At 46.7% G+C, this 21,656-nt stretch overlaps 1 protein-coding gene across 1 annotated transcript in view; it reads left to right on the top strand.

The window, feature by feature from the left end:
* Positions 1 to 1,446: 1,446 nt before the first annotated feature.
* Positions 1,447 to 21,656, top strand: part of Lpcat3 (lysophosphatidylcholine acyltransferase 3) — a 42,699-nt gene continuing 22,489 nt past the window's right edge. The window contains exon 1 of the mRNA XM_075982818.1: positions 1,447 to 1,986. Coding sequence (XP_075838933.1) covers positions 1,836 to 1,986 — 151 coding nt within the window. The 5' untranslated portion in view covers positions 1,447 to 1,835. The remainder of the gene's footprint in view (positions 1,987 to 21,656) is intronic.

Raw genomic sequence — 21,656 nt, 5'->3', positions numbered from 1 at the left:
CTGAGCCATCTCTCCAGCCCCTCAACAGAGGAATCTAAAATGGTTGAAAGACACTTAAGGAAATGTTCAACATCCTTAGTCATCAGAGAAATGCAAATCAAAACAACTCTGATATTCCATCTTACACCTGTAAGAATGACCAAGATCAAAAATACTGATGACAACTTATGCTGGAGGAGTTGTGGGGAAAAGGGAACACTTCTGCATTGCTGGTGGGAATGCAAGCTGGTACAGCCCCTTTGGATGTCAGTGTGGTGATTTCTCAGAAAATTAGGAAATAACCTTCCTTAAGACCCAGCAGGGGCTGAAGAGGTGGCTCAGAGGTTAAGAGCACTAGCTGCTCTTCCAGAGGTCCGGAGTTCAATTCCCAGCAACCACATGGTGGCTCACAACCATCTATAATGAGATCTGGTGCCTCTTCTGGTGAATATATGTTAACAGAACATTGTATGCATAGTAAATAAATCTTAAAAAAAAAAAGACCCAGCAATACCACTTTTGGGTATATATCCAAAGGATGCTCAATCGTGCCACAAGGAAATGTGCTCAACTATGTTCATAACAGCTTTGTTTGTCATAGCCAGAAAATAAATATTTTTTAAAAATGTTTCTACGTAAATGTCAAAGTGGAACATAAAGAAAAGACGGGAGTGCAATGCTTCTTTAGCATGTGCAAAAAACCTAGGTTCAATTCTCCAGCAAGTGGGGTGGGGAGGAGGGTGCTTTACGAAGTGTTATGGAAGTGTAAACCATAGCTGAAGTCCTTATGAAAAGAAACTGCGAATGGCTTTGTCACATACTTCCATAGAGTATCACTTTCCCTGCGGTTGCCGGTGGGAAGTGAGATTGGAAAGCTGCATGGGAGGAAAGGGCTCATACTCATAGAGTCAGGGGCCTCTACTGTGCGAATTTATATCGTGAACATACATTACTTAAGCAGTGGCAAAACTAATCTAATTGTTAATTAAAGCAGCAAGTGTTAAGTAGGCTCTTTTTAATATAAACAGGCATATCCTAATTCCATTGCCTCCAGAGAGAAGGTCGCATTTTACTACAGGAACGGAACTAAATAAGGAACTAGGGTTGTAGCTCAGGCGGGAAAGCAAGCACGCGAGCCGGGTTCGATCCCCAGTACGTGAACAACCGAAAGGCGCCCGCACGGAAAGGGCTACGTAGAATAAAAGGGTCAAAAAGTGTTCTTGGGAGCCCGGGCTCCCCCAGACCTCTCGGGAAAGGCTTGGGGACTGCAGGACCCTCCCCAGGAGGCGTCGTTAGGGGGCGCTCGCGAGGCGGCGGCGGGCATTCGCGCCTCTCCGTTACATGCCCCAGTAACCCCAGCGCCGGCGACCGAGAGTAACCTCGCGGTCTGGTGACGCCCCCGCACCCCCCCCCCCCCGCCCCGACTCTCGCCTGCTCCTGTCTCAGCCAATGGGAAGGCAGCGAGCGAGCCGGCCGGACAGCCGGCCGACCCACTCCTTCCCGAGCCGTCCAGACCGAGTTGTGCAGTCACCTCGCCTCGCGCTCCCGGCTGCTCCAATTGCAGCGGGGTCGCGATCGCAGGCCCCGCCCTGCCGCCCCGGCCCGTTTCCCTTCCCCACGGGTGTCACCTTTGCCTTACAAACGCTCGGCCCCGCCCTCTTCCTACCTTGCCGCGCTCGGCCCCGCCCCTGGCTGGCTCGACCAATAATTGGGTGGGTCTAGAGGCACTGGGCGGGCCCGCAGCCAATGCGCACGCCGTGGGCGGGCCCCCGGCCGGAATTGGGGGTGAAGCCACCGCGTTCTGCCCACATTCGGGGCGCGGAGCTGGGGGTCCCCGGGGGGCGCCCGCAGTTAAGATGGCGTCTGCAGCGGACGGGGACGTGGGAGAGGCGCTGGAGCAGATGCGGGGACTGTGGCCGGGTGTCGAGGATCTGAGCCTTAACAAGTTGGCGACGTCCCTGGGCGCGTCGGAACAGGCGCTGAGGCTCGTCATCTCCATCTTCCTGGGTAAGGACCCTCCTGTCTGCCTCTGCCCCCTCGCGGAGTCCCAGGGAAATAGGCAGAATGGGGACGGGACCTGCCTGTCTGCCCCGGACCTCTCAGGAGAGCTTTGGGGGTGCGGGCGTAGGTCCTCAAGCACACCAGCCAGCTGTCGAGGGCAAGACACAAGTCTTGTCTCGAGTCTGGGGGCGCCGCACCACTTGCCATTCTCTTTGGCCCATGTTGTGCCCTTTGGCCCCTCAGTCATCTCCCGCCTTGTCATCGATACGCCGGACCGTGGCGCGGAGACCTGTGTCTATCTGTGGTTCTCGAGAGTTCGACTCTGGCCATGAGAACTGCTTATCTGTTATTAACAGCCCCCTTCGTGCGCTCTTCTTAGAGTAGACATATGCCCTCGAACTTAGGATATTTTAGCCCTACCGGCTTCCTCAGGCCCTTAGTCCATACTTACGTCTTCTGAGTCTATGTACATTGCCAGGTGTATTGTACTTTCATGTTTTCTGCGCAGTTTCGAATATTTTCTTATACCGTACTGTTTTTCCCCTTTAGCTACCCACCTGTCATTTGAAATGTGTTCTTATACTGGGTTGGGAAGCAGAACTCTAACGCCCTTAAAAACTCCATGCTTGTTCCAAGTGACTATTATAATTCATATGGTTCAAAGGCTATGATGTGTCTGGATTTATGTCACAATCAGCCAAGTTATAACTATTTTATAGGCTTTTTTTTTAAACCACAGTCTTGAGTGTTTTTAGTGCGTGGAGGTAGCATGGCTTGATGAAAAAGCGTTGACTCTGAAGTAAAGGAATCTGACCCAGCCTTACCTCTGCTCACAAATGATGGGACCCCGGGCAAGCCAGTTCATCTCTCCGCATCTAGTTTTCTTATGTATGAAATGAGGGCAGCTGTGCCTAGCACAGGATTGCTGTAAAGTCATCAAACAATTCCTAAGTCAAGATCAGGGATGGCAGAGTCGATTCAGTAGATTTTTGAGTAGTTCGAACTTTTGGGGAAGGCTGTACAACTTTAACTTGAGAGAAAATTAAGGGAGCGCTCGGCAAAAGGCAACTGGGGTAAGAGCAGAGGGCTCACAGATCTGAACTGTGGGAAGCCTGTGATAACCTGGGTGTGGTGGCTCCTGCCTGAACGTCCCAGCACTGTGGTGCTGAGACAGGAGACTTGTGAGTTTGAGCCTGGGCTCACGGTGTGAGAACTTATTTAAAAAGTTGGAGATGAGATTGGGCTGGTGCAGAAAGGTTTAAATTTCAGGAAGAAATTTGGAATTTGTCCAAGAGTCAGTAGAGATATTGACATATAATATCACCAGAGGGTGTTAACCCAATCTAGATAATGGCAGGAGGTTTAATTCATATTTAAACAACCACAGCCAATACCGTCGTTATTTGCCTATTACGTCTCAGACCAATATGGCCTTCCTTTCTTCTGATAAAGGTTATCCTCTTTCTTGGTAGGATTCTAAGGTTTTAGAGATGGATGGGACCTTGACTTGTGCAGCGTCACTCAAACATTACCCAAATTTATCAGCACCCAGCGTCTCCGGCTTTATGTACCACAGCCTGGTTCCTCTTTGAACCTTGCTTCTGACCCAGTTTGTTGGCGTGAAGATTGGCAATTAAGAATGCTTACGTTCATTAGGTAGGAGGCCCTCCGCTGCTTTCTCAACTGAGTATTGGACGTCTAGGACAAGTAGCAACAAACTGTCAGGTCAGCCTGTTAAGTGGAACTAAGGTTGGAACTGGGACTTGGGATCTGTCTTTGTGTGCCGACATCAAATACTGCCCGGCGCTGCTTTGTACTGTTGTCACAAAAATAAGCCGACGAGGACATCATCTCCATATCCTTCCCCACTTCTTTCATCTTCTGTCATTATGACACATAACCAAGTAAAAAGTGCCTGGTACAGCAGCCACATTGCCAGCCTTGCCTGTCCATTCTGCCGTTCCCAGGGCCCCTCTTCCCATTGCCCTGTTTCCTTTGGTAACTTGGAGGCTTTCTCGTTTTTGTATCAACTCAGGGCTGGTTTTTTTCTTTGTGGTGCTGGGGACTAAATCCAGGGCCTAAGTCATGCTAGGCAAGCACTGTCCCACTGCACTGCATTTCCAGCCCAATTATGTGTCTGTCTATGATGGTGTTGTGTTTCTAGGCATAGGCTAAATATATACATATAGACACAAATTGACACGGTTGGCCTGTGCATGGAGGATATGTTTCGCCTGTAAATACATTTTCCTTATATAGAAGTGATTTGTTTGTTTGTTTGGTTGGTTGATTGGTTGGTTTGTTGTTTGCTTTTTGGTTTTTGGTTTTGGAGACAGTTGTGTGTGTGTGTATGTGTGTGTGTGTGTGTGTGTGTGTGTGGTGTGTGTGTAACCCAAGTTTTCCTGGAACTCCAGACTGGCCTTGAACTCACAGAGATCCGCCCGCCTCTGCCTCCCAAGCGCTGGGCCACCACACTGCAGGGGCATCATGAGTTCATGGTCACTCTTTTTTGCCCTGAAAGTTTGAGTCCAACCTGGGCTGCATGGGACTCTGCCTCAAAGAACAGAATAAAAATGAACAAAATTGGGGCTAGAGAGGTAGCTCAGAGGCTGGAAGTGCTTGCTCATATTCCAGAGGACGCAAGTTTAGTTCCCAGCACCCATATTATGGGACTCACAACTGTCTGTAGCAGCACTAGGCAACTTGGCACCTCTGGCCTCGGCCAGCACCTGCACACTCGGCCAGCACCTGCACACACCCACACACAAGTACTCAGAATGAGAAGTAATAAAATCTAGTCTTATAAGGCCTCAGTGGTAAGGCTGGAGAGATGGCTCAGCGGTTAAGAGCACAATACATTTTTAAAAAGTAAGAGGGAAAAAGAAAACAGTGGTGGGGTGCTGGGAACTGAACTCCAGCCCAGTTTTCTACACTCTCTACCCAAGCTCTGTGGGTTGAAGAGCAGTAAAACACTGGCTTTCTGGTCTCCCTGTAAACACCTATGGTGAGAAGTAATTCTTTCTGCAGTGGATAATGTATTGGAAACAAGTTTCGGGAAATGACGTTGGCCCTTCTGTCTTATTTTTCATATCCCTTATGCCCCTGCATTGAACTCGTGACCTATTAGTGAATACAGAAAGCAATCTGAAAAGTCCTACTTCAGAGAGTATAATTTGGGAGAGGAAGGTGGGGAGTTTTGGGAATTGAACCCAGGGCTTCACACAAGGCAAGCAAGCGTTCTATCACCAGGCCACATACCCCAGCTTGGTTTGTTGTTGCTGTCGTTGTAATTTTTGTTTTTGAAGCAGGGTCTTACTGTGAGCCCTGAAACTCACTGTGTACCAGGTAGGACCCGAACTCACCAAGCTCTGCCCGCATCTGCCTTGAGGTCTAGAATTAACAGTGTGTGCCATCATGCCTGGCTCACTGGTGAGTTTATAATTTTAATCTTCAGTGCATAAGGCAAGAGGAAGGCTATCTGGAATACTTTGAACAGCCAGAAGGCCACTGATGCCGACGCTCGTGTTAAGTGTGGTAGCTATGAGCCCTGGTGCCAACACACACTACTGGGAAACTCCCCTTCAACAGCCTGGGTCTCATCTTTCCTTCACATGATTTATACCATGAATTCTTTGATAGATTCAACAAAGTACACCTACTATGGACAAGCAGTGTTCTCTTGCGAGAGCAATGAGAGCCGTGTGAGGCATAAAGCCGTGCACTCAGACGTTATGGACTGTCAGGATAGGGAATGGGCGTGAGATCACTGCACTGACTCCAATAAAAGGAAGAAACCTAAGTGCTATAAGAAGTACAAAGCATTAGGAGATTTAAAGATGGACTATTTCATAAATAATGAACTTTGGATATTGAGTCAGGTTTCTTCTTTAGGCTCAGGTGGTAAATGAGCACTTTGGAGCCTGCTGCAGGAGGATCACCGCTAATTCAAGGCCAGCCTGGGCTACTGACTGACTGTCTCACAAGAACAAATTTTTTGTTGTTTGATTTTTGAATGGGAATGCTGTGCCTGGAGCTTTAACTGGGAAGGTGACCTGCACAGTGACTGAAGGGGAGGGGCGGGAACAGTGTCCTGGGGCCAGGTGACTTAGAGGCAAGGTGGATCCCGTCCGCTGAGAGGAGAAGCTATATCTCTGACATTTGGGGAATGCAGAATTGTTTGAAGGTGAATTCTGAAAGTACTTTCATCTGCTCCGCTGCCGTTGCCAGAAACCAAAGAGTCCACCTCTGTCACTGAATTTCCACACCCCAGTCACCAGTTCCTATCAGTGCCATCAACAAATCTCCAGTTCTCTCGATCACCACCCCTCTGTGGTAGGAACCCCCACCCCCACCCCAGCAGCTCCTAATTCTCTTCTTGCCCCTCTCCCCTCCAAAAGCAGCGGGAGTCATCCAGTCCTGTGTGTCTCCTGTCCCACACCACCATTCTGGGGCTTCCATGCCTGGCCGGTGAATCCCTTCCTGCTGCCCCGGCCTTGTTTCAAACAAGTGCATAGCCTTTAGCCACACGGCCTCCCCTCAGTTCCTCAGAGAAGGCGGTAAGCCCTTCCTGCCCCTGAGCCTTTGTACACACCTACACACCGACTCTACTGACCAGGAAGCTCTGCTCACTCCCTCCCGTGACACACCTATCCACCTTCTGGGTCTCTCAGCACATTGTTGCTTCCTCTGACTCGCATTTGAAGTCCTGTCCCTTGTTATGTTTGCTTAGGCCGAATGAATATCCTTCCAACCATATATTACGACAGCGTGCCCGGAGTTTGTAGCGTCGCACTTGACTCCATAAACAGTTGTTGGCTATGTGAATGTATGAAGGAAGGAGTGATTTGGAAACAGGTGAACTAGAAAAAGTAATCCCCCCTCAAAAACAAGTTCAAGGCCAGCCTGGGACCAACAGTCTACAGCAGTACTGCCTAAGGTACACACGGTCTTGAGTTCCATCTTCAGCTTAGCAAGCAGACAGTGACTGACGGACCCAACTTTCATCTTCCATCTAGATAGCCAGTCACAGAGATAAAAGAGAAAGTCGGGTGCTGTGTCAGTGCCAGGGTGCCATCTAGTTTGAGATTTAAATTCCAAAGAAATTGTAAAACCTGAGCATGAATTGGGGAGAGAAGTTCTGCAGGTTCAGGCAGGGCAGGGGTTGTGGCTCATTTGATAGGAGGCCTGGGTTTGATCCCCGGTCCTGCATAAACCAGGTGTGGTAGGCCACACTGCGATCCCAGCACCCAGGAGGTGGAGGGAGGAAGCCCAGGATCAGCCTCAGCTACCAAGCGGGTTTGAGTCCAGCCTGTTCTACAGAAGAGCCGGGTGGAGGAGGTGATCCTCAGGCACTTCTGAAACTTGCCAGTTCTCATAAGGTGACTGCACACTGCCATGCTTTCCCTTGTACAGACTGGAAACTGGGGATCTGGGTGAGTTACTTAAGGTCACCGTTCTTCAGCTCATGGTGGAACAAATGTCCTCCAAAACCTTTCTGTTGACTCTGTGGTAAGCCAAGGTGTTGTCAGCACGTGGAATAATACCTCAGCATCCAAAGCCCGAGCTGGCCAAATGAAACAGATGGCCACTCCGCCCACATGGGGTTCTGTGGGTGTGGAGTGGCCATAGCTTTCTTGACCAACTGCTCAGTATTGCAGTTAGGAGTAGGAATTCTTTCCTTGGAGGTTCAGGATTCGTATCTAATGCTAGTTACTGGTTTTTTTTCTTTTTTTAAAGATTTACATTTATTTTTTATGTATAGTGTTCTACCTGCATGTGTCCTTGCAAGGCAGAAGAGGACACCAGATCTTACTACAGGTGGTTGTGAGCCACCATGTGGTTGCTGGGGATTGAACTCAGGACCTCTGGAAGAGCCATGAGTGCTCTTAACCTCTGAGCCACCTCTCCAGCCTGCTAATTCTTTTTAAAATAAAAACCAAACGTGGCCCACAGGTTAGCTCCCTGTGGACCAGAGCCACACTAGTCCCCTCAGGGAAAAATCCGTCATTCAGTGCTATCTTATTGGGGGTAGCATTGAAATCACAACATAAAGACATCAAAGCTAACGAGGTAGAACTTAAAACTGAATCACATTAGCTAAACAACAGGGATTTCTGACTGTGACACATACTTCTATAAAACAGGAACGTTCACAGGCTCCGCCAATTCTAAATATCTAGGTCTCTCATCTTCTGTGTTCCTGAACTTTATGCTAATTCATAGCCACGGGTTTTATCAGCCCCTGAAACTTCTGTTTGTGACTGGCCAAGGATGACCTTGAACAGGATCCCAGTCCTGCAGCCTCCACCTCCCAGGGGCTGGACTGCTAGTTGGTTAAGAGCTGATTAGGTGTCCCATTGTACCTCAGGCTGGCCTGGAAATCACCTGGTAGCCCAGGCTGGAAACGGACTCATAGGAATCCTCCTGCCTCAGACACCTGTCACACCTCTTTTGCCTCTTGCTTTCTGTTTTATTTGATACCAGCCTTATTACTTAATAGGCGCTAGACTATATTCACATCATTAGGAAGGCTTTGAATGGTCCTTCTCTTGCCTCAGCCTCCAGAGTATCTGGTCTCACAGACCTGCAACACCAGGCCCTGGTTGAGTAATCTGGGGCTGTTGGAGACCGCGTCTTGTCTTCAGCCCAAGTCCTCTTGCCTCAGCCTCCAGGTGCTGGGATCCCAGGCTTGTGACCACGCCTGCCATGATCTGCCTGTTCACCAGCCTTGCGGATACACTTGCTGCCCTAGAGCTTAAAGGTTGAGTATTTCATCATCTATTTTGTAATGCTTGATGTCTGGATTGTCTCCAGCTTTCTGAAATGTCAGTGTATACTAAGATCTTTGGCAAAACAACTCTCTCGGATTCTTTATAGCTTAGTGTTCCCCACTGGCTAGCATGCCTTGTTCTTCAAATCCTCATTATTGAATCAATTTGCTAAAAGATCATGATCATCAGTGCCGTAAACATTATTGTTACCAGAGCCTCAAATGCGAGGGTCAGTTGCAAACTTCCTCATAGCAGGGTGGGGCCGGAGCTGCCTGGCGTTCTGCTTTGTGTCTGTCTATCAGATCAGCCACCTTGAGCCACACAGAATTTCTGTTTCGTTTGTTTTTCTGAGGCAGGGTCCCTTTAGTCCAGGCTGGCCTGGAACTCGTGACCTATACTATAGGCTTGCCTTGAACTCAAAGCAATTCCTTGTTGTTCTTCAAATCCTGGGTTATTGAATCGTCTTTCAACTCAACTGATGTTACATTTATTAATGCAATTACGAAACTGACTTGTGGCTTTAACAAGAATTAGATCCCAGTTGCACCTGTCAGGGAAAGAAGTTCTGCTACCTGTTCTCAAGTCTAAAGGTTTTAGAAAGTGTGTAGGTGTGTGTGTGTGTGTGTGTGTGTGTGTGTGTGTGTGTGTGCACGTTCGTGTGTGTGTTTGTGTGTTCCCAGCAGTTAAGAAATCAAAGTCCAGGAATTTGAAGATGCACGGCGAGTTCTCTTGTGAAACAGATAGAACTCCTTAGAGACCATGAAAGCTTATCGGTTTGTTGTTTTTTTTGAGACAGGGTCTCGTATTGTAACCCTGGCTGGCCTGGAACTCACTGTTGTAACTCAGGATGGCCGGGAACTCACTGTTCTAACTCAGGATGGCCGGGAACTCATTGTTGTAGCCCAGGATGGCCGGGAACTCGTTGTAGCCCAGGATGGCCGGGAACACACTGTTGTAGCCCAGGATGGCCTGGAACTCACTGTTGTAACTCAGGATGGCCAGGAACTCACTGTTGTAACTCAGGATGGCCGGGAACTCACTGTTGTAGCCCAGAATGGCCGGGAACTCACTGTTGTAGCCCAGGATGGCCGGGAACTCACTGTTGTAGCCCAGGATGGCCGGGAACTCAGCTCCCCCCTTAGCTTCAGCTGGGAGAGCAAGCATCAGACGTTACACCTTGCCTGTAACTCGTTTATTCAGAAAATGTCATAGCTGTCATTTTTCTCTCCCTGTTTTCAAAACAAGAAAGGGATATGGTGCCTAAAACACGAGAAGTGAGTCATTTCTGGGCGGCAGTGTTCTTTTGGCTTGAGGTGCACCGGTTTTAGATCTCATTTCCTTCCTATTCTAATCCCAGCCTTGAAGAACGAGCTCTGGGCACCTTGAATGCACTAGCTGTTCCGTGTCGAAGCGCAGATACAGTCATTGTTAATGATAAAGGCTTCGGGTCCGCGTGTCATTGCATCCCAATTAGAGGGACGGTTTGTCAGAGGTTGGCAACTACCCGAGATAATCATACTCAGGTTTTAGTTTGGCCTCAACACATGAAGTCTTTTGAGACACCAAGTAGCCCTGGCTGGTCTGGAGTTCCTGAAAATCCACCTGCCTCTAGCTCCAGCAGGTTGGGATTAAAGGCCTGTGTTACCACACCCAGCGAATAAGATAGTCTTATCACAGTTTCCAGAGCTCCTCCCAGGCCAGAGCTCTGCTTCTCTTGACTTGAAGAACTTAATGGACCTCTTTCTATTGTTAACACCCATCCCCACCCCACACACACCCTCTTAAGAGGTAACTCTAAAAACATTTAGGAGTCAGACCAGGGATCAGAGTCCCGGTGGCTTCTCTGGCTTCTGGTAAAGAGGCCGCCAAGAAACCGAAGGACGTTTCTGGCCTTTAGCCAAAAAAGAAACTGGTTCCTTTTCTTGGGGTCTTACCTTTCTAGTTTTTTATTTTAAGGTTTATTTATTAATTATGTATACAGTGTTTTGTCTGCATATATGCTGCAGGCCAGAAGAGAAGAATTGAACTCAGGACCTCTGGAAGAGCAGTCTGTGCTCTTAACCTCTGAGCCACCTCTCCAGCCACCCTGATTGTTCTTAACTCCTGCTCTCATCTTTCCTCTGCAAAAGCAACCCTACCTGCCAGAGGGTGTGTGCATGTGTGTGTGTGAGTGCCAAAGTTGTGTGTGTGTTTGTGTCGGCCAAAGTTTGTGTGCATGTTTGTCAGTCAAAGGTGTATGTGCACATGTGTGTGTCAATCAAAGGGGTGTGTGCATGTGTGTGTTTCAGCCGAAAGGGTGTGTCTGTCTGTCTCTCTGTGTGTGCCGAAAGAGTGTGTATGTGTCAGCCAAAGTTGTGTATATGCATGTGTGTCAGTCAAAGGTGTATGTGCGTGTCTCAACCAAAGGGGTGTGTGTTTGTCTGTGTCAGCCAAGGGGGTATGTATGTGTATATGTGTGTCAACCAGAAGGGGGTGTGTGTCTCATGGGATCCTCTAGAGCTGGAGTTACAGGTGGTTGTGAGCTTCTGTGTGGATGCTGGGAACTGAACTTGGATCCTCTGCAAGAGCAGCAAGGGTTCTCGGCCATTAAGTACTCCATCTCTTCAGCCCTGACAGGAAAAAGTTGTTGTTGCTTTTGTTTTTGTATGGTTTGGTTTGGTTTTTTGAGACAGGGTCTCTCTGTGTAGCCCTGGCTGTCCTGGAACTCACTCTGTAGACCAGGCTGGCCTCCAACTCAGATTCACCTTACTCTGCCCTCCATGCTGGGATTAAAGGTGTACACCACCACACCTTGCGTGAAAAGTCTTTAGCGGACTATTTAAATGTCTCACTCTAACTACATTTAAGAATAAAAAGGCGTGGTGGTCCATGCCTCTAATCCCAGCACATGGAAGGCAGGGGCTAGCCTGGTTTACATAGTAAGTTCTAAGACAGCCAGAGCTACATAATGAGACCCTGTATCAAAAAAACAAAGAAAAAGCTAAAAGCTTTTTTTCAATTAAAGATGTTTTATTACCAAATATTCATATTGCTATGGTATTTTCATAAGAAAACCATAAAATGGGAGGGGGAGGGTAGAAACGTGACACACACCTTGGGAGTCGGTGGCAGGCAGGATCACTATGAATCTGGGCTAGCTTATTCTGTATATTGAATTCCAGGCTAGCACGACTACACAGTGAGACCCTGTCTCAAAACAAACAAATCCGTATGTGGTCCTGTCTGCTACATAAAATTTATATAAAGTGAGGCGGTAATTTTTGGAAGTAATAAGAATTCACTATAAAAATAAAGGATTTATACACATATGCATATCTTGGTATTATCTTGGATCTGTTTGCATGCTGTCCTGAGAAATGGCATACTTGTAGCTCTTGAGGTTTTTGCTTTGCTGTGACAGCAATTCCAAACTCAGATCAGCTGGACACCACTCTAGATTACACTCCGTAAATAGGAAGCTACTGTTTCCAAGCCAGCAAGCAGAAGCCAGCTGAAATAGTGCCTTAAGGCTCCTGGCATATACCTTGGACAAAACTGGCCAAGACTGATTGAAGCTGGAATATAGACACGGGACCTGACCAAAAGCACTGAACCACAATCGCCGCTAGAATGCTCATTCTTGTTTTTAACACAGTCTTTAGTTAAGGGATAGTTTGTCTCACTCTCTTTTTATTGATTGATTTTTGGTATTTTGAGACAGGGTTTCTCTGTGTAGCCCTGGCTGTCCTGAAACTCACTCTGTAGTCTAGGCTAGCCTCTAACTCAGAGATCCGCCTACCCCTGCTTCTTGAGTGCTGGGATTAAATTTGTATACCACCATCACCCACCAATGAACCTGGGTTTTCTTTTAAGACAATATTTGCTAGGTTACCCAGGCTGACCTAGAATTGACTGTCTTGCCCAGTCTAGCCTCAAACATGCAGTGATCCTCCTGCATCAGTCTTCCAAGTAGGTGATATTATAGTCATGCATCACTAAACCCAACTGACTCCATTTTTAAATTCTTCATCGATTGCCCTTCTGAAAAATTAGGAAATAAAAGCAAGCAGGAACTCCTAGGTAGCTAATAGTGTTTACTTTGGCTTTGTGTCCCTGAGGAATAGGACCTGGGGTCTCATTCTGAACAAGCTCTGGACCTCTGAGCCACACCCCCAGTCCACTGTTGTTGTTTTGAAACAGCTTGGCTCTGTAGTCCAGGCTGACCTTGTACTCCCTGTGAGGCTTTAGTCTCACTATACCCTCCTTTCTCTGGCCTCCTGCATGCTGGGGAGGCAAGCACCTTACTCCCAGCCATAAGCATTTATTTTTAAAATACATACAGCCAAAGTCACACATATGTCCTTCATTTGTTCCTGCTGTCATACAGCAGAAGTTCTAGTCCCTGCCTTTCCATTCAGAACATGAAGACCTTAAGATCATAAGGGGGCCCCAAGTCGTCATCTCATAAGATGCTTCAGAGTTTGGGGTCTTTGTTGTTTTGTTTGGGTTTGGGACTGTTCTGGAATAGAGGATTGAATGCAGAGCCTTGCCTGTCTGTGCCGAGCAGGAGCTGTCCTCTGTCACTGAACTACACCCCACACTCTTGTTTATATTGAAATGTTATTGTACTAGTTTCTAAAATAAAGACTTCTTATACATTTTCTAAGTTTCTTTCCAAACCAAGTAATATTGAGACACTGGTATAGAAAGGAGCAAGTCAGCCGGTTGTGGTGGCGCACGCCGGTAGGATTTGCTGAAGGAGGCAGAGGCAGGAGGATCACGAGTTCGAGGCCAGCCTGGGCTACACATTAAAAAAAAAAAAAAAAAGAAAGGAGCAAGTCATTTCTTTTTTTTTTTTTTTTTTTAGTTTTTTTGAGACAGGGTTTCTCTGTAGCTTTTAGAGCCTATCCTGGCACTAGCTCTTGTAGACCAGGCTGGCCTCGAACTCACAGAGATCCACCTGCCTCTGCCTCCCGAGTGCTGGGATTAAAGGCGTGCGCCACCACCGCCCGGCGGAGCAAGTCATTTCTGACTGGGGCAGCCAACAGTTAGTTTGATGGGCTAAGTTAGTAACTCTTTTACATCTGAAACAATAACACACAAAGCAGGAGAAAATATTTGTAAATTGTGTATTTCATAAGTGTCTAGTATATATCCACATACTCTTAGAACCCAATGAAGACTGGACAGAGGTTGCAGGTGCAGCAGCCCACACCTGTAATCCCAGCATCCAAGAAGCTGAGGCAGCAAGATTACCCAAATCTGAGTGAGAGCGTGTGTCCAAAAAAAACTGGTGGCACATATCTGAAACCCCAGTACTCAGGAAAATGAGCCAGGAGAATTACTTCAGTTCTAGCCCAGCCTTTGGGTATATGGTAAAGCCCTGTCCAAAATAATAATAATAAAATAAAAGACAAGTGTGGTGTCCTGTGCCTATAAATTCCAGCACTTGATGTAATCCCATCGTTTGGGAGGTGGAGACAGGAGGATCAGGTTCCTGGCCACCCTCAGCTAGATACCAAGTTCAAGGTCAACCTGGGGGACGAGAAACTGCCTCAAAAAGGTTTTTAAATTATGGACAAAGGTTCCAATCAGTACTGACTGCTGCATGAGGTGATACACTCCTATAATCCCAGACTCGGAAACCCAAGGCAGAAGGACCTGAAGACTGAAGCCAGCCTGGCCCATATTACGAGACTGTCTAAAGCAAAACAAGCAACCATGTGGACCAGCTTGAGCTGTATATAGCTTGTGTCAGACAGACTAACAGAATGATGATGTCAAGGACTTGGAGACGTTGGACCAGTTTACACTGCTAGTAGAAGAGTAAAATGCTATAGTCTGTGGAAAGTTTGGCAGTTTCTCAGAAAGTTAACTGCAAAAAGAAGTGCCCGAAGTCATTCTTACCTGTACTGCAGGTACCACCAGTTCAGTGCTTCTAGCGGAAGACCCAAGAGTGCCGAAAGCATCTCTTCACAGAAACCAAAGTGATTTATAGTAGCTGAGAAGTGGAAACAGTCCATTGCTCTACCAACTGATGAATTAATAAACAGTATTTTACTCAAGAAGTTGATAGGATACTGACTGTGAGGATATGGTCAAAGTATATCATGTGTGTTTTGTGTGTGTGTGTGTGTGTGTGTGTGTGTGTGTGTGTGTGTGTACGTGCTCATGTGCATCGCTCTGGCGCAATTATAAAAGAATAACTTTTTAAAAAGAGGGAATGAGAGACTACAGAGGTGGCTCAGTGGTTAAGAGCACTGGCTGCTCTTCCAGAGGGTTCAACCTAGCACCAACATGGTGGCTCACACCTGTCTGTAACTCCAGCCACAGGGGATCCAGGACACTCTTCTGGACATGGTACATAGACATACTTGCAGGCAAAACTCTTATACATAAAATTTGAGAAATAACAGTAATAGTAAAAGGGATGAGAGAGCTATTCAGTTGTCTTTAACTTACTATATGAGATGTGAGAAAATGAAAAACAGTAATAATAGAATGTGTTCATGTAGTAAGAATAAAACGGTATTTGTGCTTAATGGGATAAAATAATCAGATAGAGCATCTCACCCCTGTGTACTCCACAAATGCCATGGTGGGGAAGGGGGAGCATTTTGTGCCACGTTTCTTTTGGAATCTTGTTTTAAAGCTGACAGGTGGTAGAGATTTTCCTCCCAGCAGCCCGAACCCACACCTGTGCATGTCTGCTGCTTCTTCCAACTGCTATTTTCCTAACCCTTGTGCTTAAACCTATATTTAAAATCTTTAGTAAGGTCTTCCAGTCTGTTTCATTAAACAGAAGTTTGATGACAGTGTTAAATTGGGAGGATGCTGCTGACATGTCCTGGGCGATTTCTAATTAGGGCAATTGCAAGGTTTTGGTTTGGTTTGGTTTCTGGTTTTTCAAGATAGGGTTTCTCTGTGTAGCCCTAGCTGTTCTGGAATTCACTCTATAGACCAGGCTGGCCTCGAACTCAGAGATCTGCCTGCTTCTGCCTCCCGAGTGCTGAGATTAAAGGCGTGTGCCACCACCACAAGCTCATTTTATTTTCTATTTAAGAAGTAAGAGGAGAGTAAGAATCCAACAATTGGACAGTTCAGGCTACTTTTCCTCCTGGTAGCATCATAACTAGGCAACGCAGAGCTTACTATTTTATTGCTAAGACACCTGTTAGACAGACATCTCACCTACCTCGTCTATGTTACAGAAGTCAGGCTTGACCCCAGTAATGACAAGGGGGCAGTATTGGGACAGTTGGGAAGAAACCAGGTGATTCATAAATCCCAGGGCAGTGTGACCATGCTGGCCTTGAGCAGTCCTAGCCCAGAGCAGAGCAGACGAGACCGGAATGGACTTTCTCTCCCCTGGAAACCGGGGCCTTAAATAAAGGGAGCAAGGCCTTGGTTAGGCTTCTTTGAGAGAGAACAATAACCCGTACAACCTGAATTGCAAAAATTGGGCACAAAAGCCGGGCAGTGGTGGCACACACCTTTAATCCCAGCACTTGGGAGGCAGTGGCAGGTGGATCTTTGTGAGTTTGAGGCCAGCCTGGTCTACAGAGAGAGTTCCAGGACAGCCAAGGCTACACAGAGAAACTTTGTTTCAAAAAAAAAAAAAAAACTGGGCACAAAGGCCAGAGATGGGTCAGCGGCTAAGGGGACCCAAATTCGGTTCCCAGCACCCACATTGGGTAGCTCACAAACTGCCTGTAACTCCTGCTCCAGGAAGATCTGGGCTTAGGCACCTGCACTCATGTGAATACACACAATTAAAACTAATAAGAGTAGATCTTTTAAAAATGGGATAAAGCAATTTCAAGAGAAAGAAAAGGCGGAACAAGAAGATGGGAGAGCGATGAGCAAGCAGATGTAGACTTGCTCCTCTCTGTGCACTGGCAGCTCCACCCCCTTTTCCTGGGCAAGAAACTCCTAGGCTTCAGGAGTGCCACCAGTCTTTCCACTCCTGGCCTTTCTCAGTTCCTTGCTGCTGAAATTAGTCTAGGGAATGCAGCTTCCTCCATCCCGATGCCTTGTCCCTGCTCCCTGTCATTCTGGCTGCATTCTTGCTGAAGATGTCTGGATGTGCACAAGACTTGTTCTACACATAAACATGTTAATGACCAAGGAAGAGGTAGGTTCCCTATACTAAGAAACTTTCCCATTCTGAGCCCCCTGAGCTAAAAGTAACTGTTTATCCCAAAGTCCAGCCAACTCGTCCTGCTGCCTCTCCCTTCAGATTTTCTTGGAGGTGCCACCCACATCCCAGCTGGCTTCCCTGGGAGTCACAGCCCTGGCAGAATCTTCTCAGCCTGGCCTCTTCTAGGGCCTGACACTGGCACAGGCAGCCAGGATCCTTCCCCACCTGACACTACAGGTTTATTGTGTGGTGGTCAATTTTTTTTAATACAGAATTTTTGTTACTCAAAGATTATACATAATAATCTTGGGGTTTTTTTTCTTTCTTTGTTTTGATTTTTAAGGAAAAAAAATGTCACCTGGCATGGTGGCACACACCTTTAATTCCAGGACTCAAAGAGACAGAGGCTGGAGAAATGGCTCAGTGGTTAAGAGCACATACTATTTTCGCAGAGAATCCAAGTTTGATTCCCAGTGCGCACATCAAGCTGCTCAAAACTGTCTGAAACTCCAGCTCCCAGGGATCTGACATCCCTCTGACTTCCTCCTATACACAGACAGACAGACACACACACACACACAAATAACAATAATAGGCATTTAAAAAAGAAATGACTTTAGAAGAAAAAAAGGCCAAGACAGGTGGATCTCTGTGAGTTTGAAGCCAGCCTGGTCTACAGAGCAAGTTGCAGGACAGCCAAGGCTACACAGAGAAACCCTGTCTCGAAAAACAGACAATAACAAAAGTCAGGCATGAAACAAATCAAATTTTATTTTTTGTTTGTTTTTTGTTGTTGTTTTTTTTTCAAGACAGGGTTTCTTTGTAGCTTTGGAGCCTGTCCTGGAACTAGCTCTTGTAGACCAGGCTGGCCTCGAACTCATAGAGATCTGCCTTCCTCTGCCTCCCGAATGCTGGGCTTAAAGGCGTGAGCCACCACCGCCCGGCACAAATAAATTTTAAAAAACATAAAATCCAAGGCAAACTGAGCATGGGAGTCACCAGGAGCTTTAAAACATTTCAGAGACTACCCAGTTTTTTAAGAAGTTGGGTATAAATATGCTTATATGAAATATTTGAACATTTATGAGTAGATATCGTCTCAAGTTATTTAAAGTATAATATTCTCCCATTAATCCATAGGGCTGCAGTCTAAGACTGAGTGAATCCCATCAAGCCTGTGTCTCCTGTTCTAGACATACACACTGGTAATGAAGCTTAATTGCTAAATTAGGTACATTTAGAATCAGCAATAATTAATAATAAAGGAGCAATTATCAGACTGTACTGTGCCTTAGGGTTTTTATTGCTGCGAAGAGACACCATGACCATGGCAACTCCTATAAAAGAAAACATTTAATTGGGGTGGTTCGCTTATAGTTCAGAGGTTCAGTTCGTTATCATCATGGTGGGGAGCATGGCGGCATGCAGGCAGACATGGTGCTGGAGAGATAGCTGAGAGTCCTATATCTTACAAGCAACAAGAAGTTGACTGAGACACTGGGTGGTATCCTGAACATAGGACACCTCAAAACCTGTCCCCACACTGACACACTTCCTCCAACAAGGTCGTACCCACCCCAACAAAGCCACACCTCCTCGTAGTGCCACTCCCTATGAGATGGTGGGTATGGCCAAGTACATTCAAACTGCTACATGCTATACTATACAAACTACACATACTGTCATACATGTAGATACATAGAAAGGATAGAATGCATACAAGCACACTCACACAACCCGTAGTGGCTCACACCTGTAATCCTAGCTCTTGGAAGGCTGAGACAGGAGGACTGCCATGAGTTTGAGGCAGCTTTGGCTACATCGTGAATTCCAGACCAGCCAGAGCTACAGCATGAGACCCAGCCTCAATAAATAAGTAAGATCTCTGGCTACTCTTCCAGAGGTCCTGAATTCAATTCCCAGCTACCACATGGTGGTTTACAACCATCTGTAGTGAGATGGGGTGACTTCTTCTGTATGCAGGTGTACATGCAGATAGAGCAATCATATACATAAAATAAGTAAATAAATCTTTAAAAAACAGTTCCACTCCCTCGGTACCATCACACTGGGAACAAGCTTTCAACATATGGACCTTTGGGCTCGGTAATTTGCAAAGAATTAAGATGTGATTAAATGGCCCAGTTAGTAGCGACAGGAGGGCAGGCAGGCCCTCTGAGTGCCTCCAAGTCCTCTGAATGTCTGTTGTCACTCTTCTAAGATGGGGAATGGCTGTGTCAGCCCTCGTCTCTCGCTGTTGGAGGAGATGCTGTGCTTGTCCTCGCTTTTGTCTGCTCAGCCTGGAAGCGCTCCTGGGGGCAGCCACAAGCTGATGGGGGAGTCTGGCCCCTGTGTCAGCACGGTTTGCTCACTCGGCTGATACTGGTGGAGCCACCATTTCACAGATCAGCATTAGCATTGGGGTGGGAAGCCTGGTTCCTAAGACTGCTTGGCTTGAATGGAAAAAGTAAAGAAACACTCTTGGTGAGGTTTTGGGGAAGTTGGGATTAGATTGTTTTGATGGGTTTAGGAACAAAAAAAAAAGTTCTTGTAATTGTTATTGTTTGAAACTGGGTCTCATGTAGCCCAGGCTGACCTACTCCTGTGTTGCCAAGGCTGGCCTGAAACTCCTTATCCTCTGCCTCAGCTTCCCAAGTGCTGGGATTTACAGATGTACACTATCTATCCTTGACTTTAAAAAAAATAATAATTTTGTTTTGTTTTTCAAGACAGGGTTTCTCTGAATAACAGCCATAGCTGTCCTGGCACTCGCTTTGTAGACCAGGCTGGTCTCGAACTCACAGAGATCTGCCTGCCTCTGCCTCCCGAGTGCTGGGACTAAAGGCGTGCACTACTATGCCAGGCTAAAAAAAAATATTTTTTTAACATTCACAAAAATGCTTTTTCTTTTTCACCACCCATTAGCTCATCTTCAGATTATTATTATCTTCAGCCCCAGATGTGGTGGGGCACACCAGGAGCCTCAATCCCAGCACTAGAGAGGCAGGGGGGTCAGGAGTTAGAAGTTTAGAAATAGCCTTGGCTACCTTGTAACTTCCAATTCAGCATGGGCTATATACAGAGATCAAAGTCATGACCAGATCCTCCAGCCCAGAGCTGTAGCTCAGTGGAAGAGCTAACTGTTGGCCTAGCGTGCATGAGACTCGGGTTTCAATCTCCAGTCCTGGAACACAGCAATAATATCGCCTACTCCTTTTCTTCCCCAGGACGCTTGACTGCTTGTCCTAATTTCCTAGTCCCTTGTCACTGTTAGCAAAATGCTGGAACTGGCCCCTGGGTGTTAGAGAAGGGAATTGAGTGCCCACTAATTAAACTAACAAAGGCTAGGAAAGCACTTTGTTAAGGGTGCATTAAAATGAAGCGACTTTGTTTTGAGATTGTGTGTCACTATATGTGTTGCCCACGCTGTCCTGGAATTCCTGGGTTCAAACTATTTAGCTTCCCAACTAGCTGGGACTGCTGACACCTTAAAATAAGAATTTTGTTTTGTTTTGTTTTTGTTTTTTGAGACAGGGTTTCTCTGTGGTTTTGGAGCCTGTCCTGGAACACTAGCTCTTGTAGACCAGGCTGGTCTTGAACTCACAGAGATCCGCCTGCCTCTGCCTCCCGAGTGCTGGGATTAAAGGCGTGCGCCACCACCGCCCAGCCTGATTTCTTTTTTTTTAATGTTTGAAAACAGTGAGTTAAGCAAGCATAAAAATGGGGAGGGGTGACCAAGTGTGAGAATACAGATTGTTATCGGAAGACCAGAGAATATAGCTGTAGTGTTAAAGGAACTGTTCGATATTACTGACACCACTCCAAGGTCACCGCCAAGTTCCCAGGCACAGGCTAGAGTTTAGGTGAAGTCAGGTGCAGATTCTAATTTGAGCCTTGCTCTAGTAACTTCAGGACACCATTTATCCCCGTTAGGGTTCCGTTTCTTAACTGTCTAATTAAGGGTTTGAGCATATGATTTCTAAGGTTTCTTCAGTTCTAGGAATCCATGACTCAGCTGAAGATATGCAAGGTTGCTGGAGTACGAAGGTACGGTGGCACCCTGCCCACACTACCAGGCAGGCTTAATCTGTTGATCAAAAAGAAACTGTTCTGAGCGTATCCAGAGCTGAGCTTCACCCTCTCCTAAAAATCCCTGGTCTGCCGTAACCAAAAGTAAACCAAAGAGCCAGGCTTGGTGCCTCCCTTTTCTTTTTGAGACAGGGTCTCTCTACATAGCTCTGCCTATTCTTTAACTCACTATGTAGATTAGGCTGGCTTCAAACTCAGATCCATGAAGTGCTGGGATTAAAAACATGCTCCAGCAAGGAATTAGAGGCCGGAGGATCAGGAGCTAAAAGCCCAACACAGCTACATAGTGAGTTTGAAACCAGCCTGAGGTGCATGAGACCCTGCCTCAAAACAAAAACATCAGTAGAACTTCATAAATTTCCAGCTCCAGCCTCCATGGGCATCTACACTCACATGCACATACTCCGGCTTCTACGAGTCCATTACATCTTTATCCATTTATGTGTTGTGTACGTGGGTTTGTGTGAGCACTCGAGTGGCATGGCACGTGCGTGGAGCTCAGAGGACAACTTGTAGGACTTGGTTCTCCTACATGTGGGTCCCAGGGACTCCACTCAGGCCATTGGGTTACCCACTGAGCCATCTGGATGGCACCTGTAACATTTGAGAATAAACTCTGTGTGTGTGTTTTGTTTGTTTGTTTGTTTGTTTGTTTTTGAGACAGGGTTTCTCCTTGTCCTGTCCTGAAACTTGCTCTG

Source organism: Microtus pennsylvanicus, chromosome 8 (genome assembly GCF_037038515.1).
Source record: "Microtus pennsylvanicus isolate mMicPen1 chromosome 8, mMicPen1.hap1, whole genome shotgun sequence".
Classification (NCBI taxonomy): Eukaryota; Metazoa; Chordata; class Mammalia; order Rodentia; family Cricetidae; genus Microtus; species Microtus pennsylvanicus.
The sequence above is the reverse complement of the archived record's forward strand: the minus strand, read 5'-3'. Positions and strand labels throughout refer to the sequence as shown.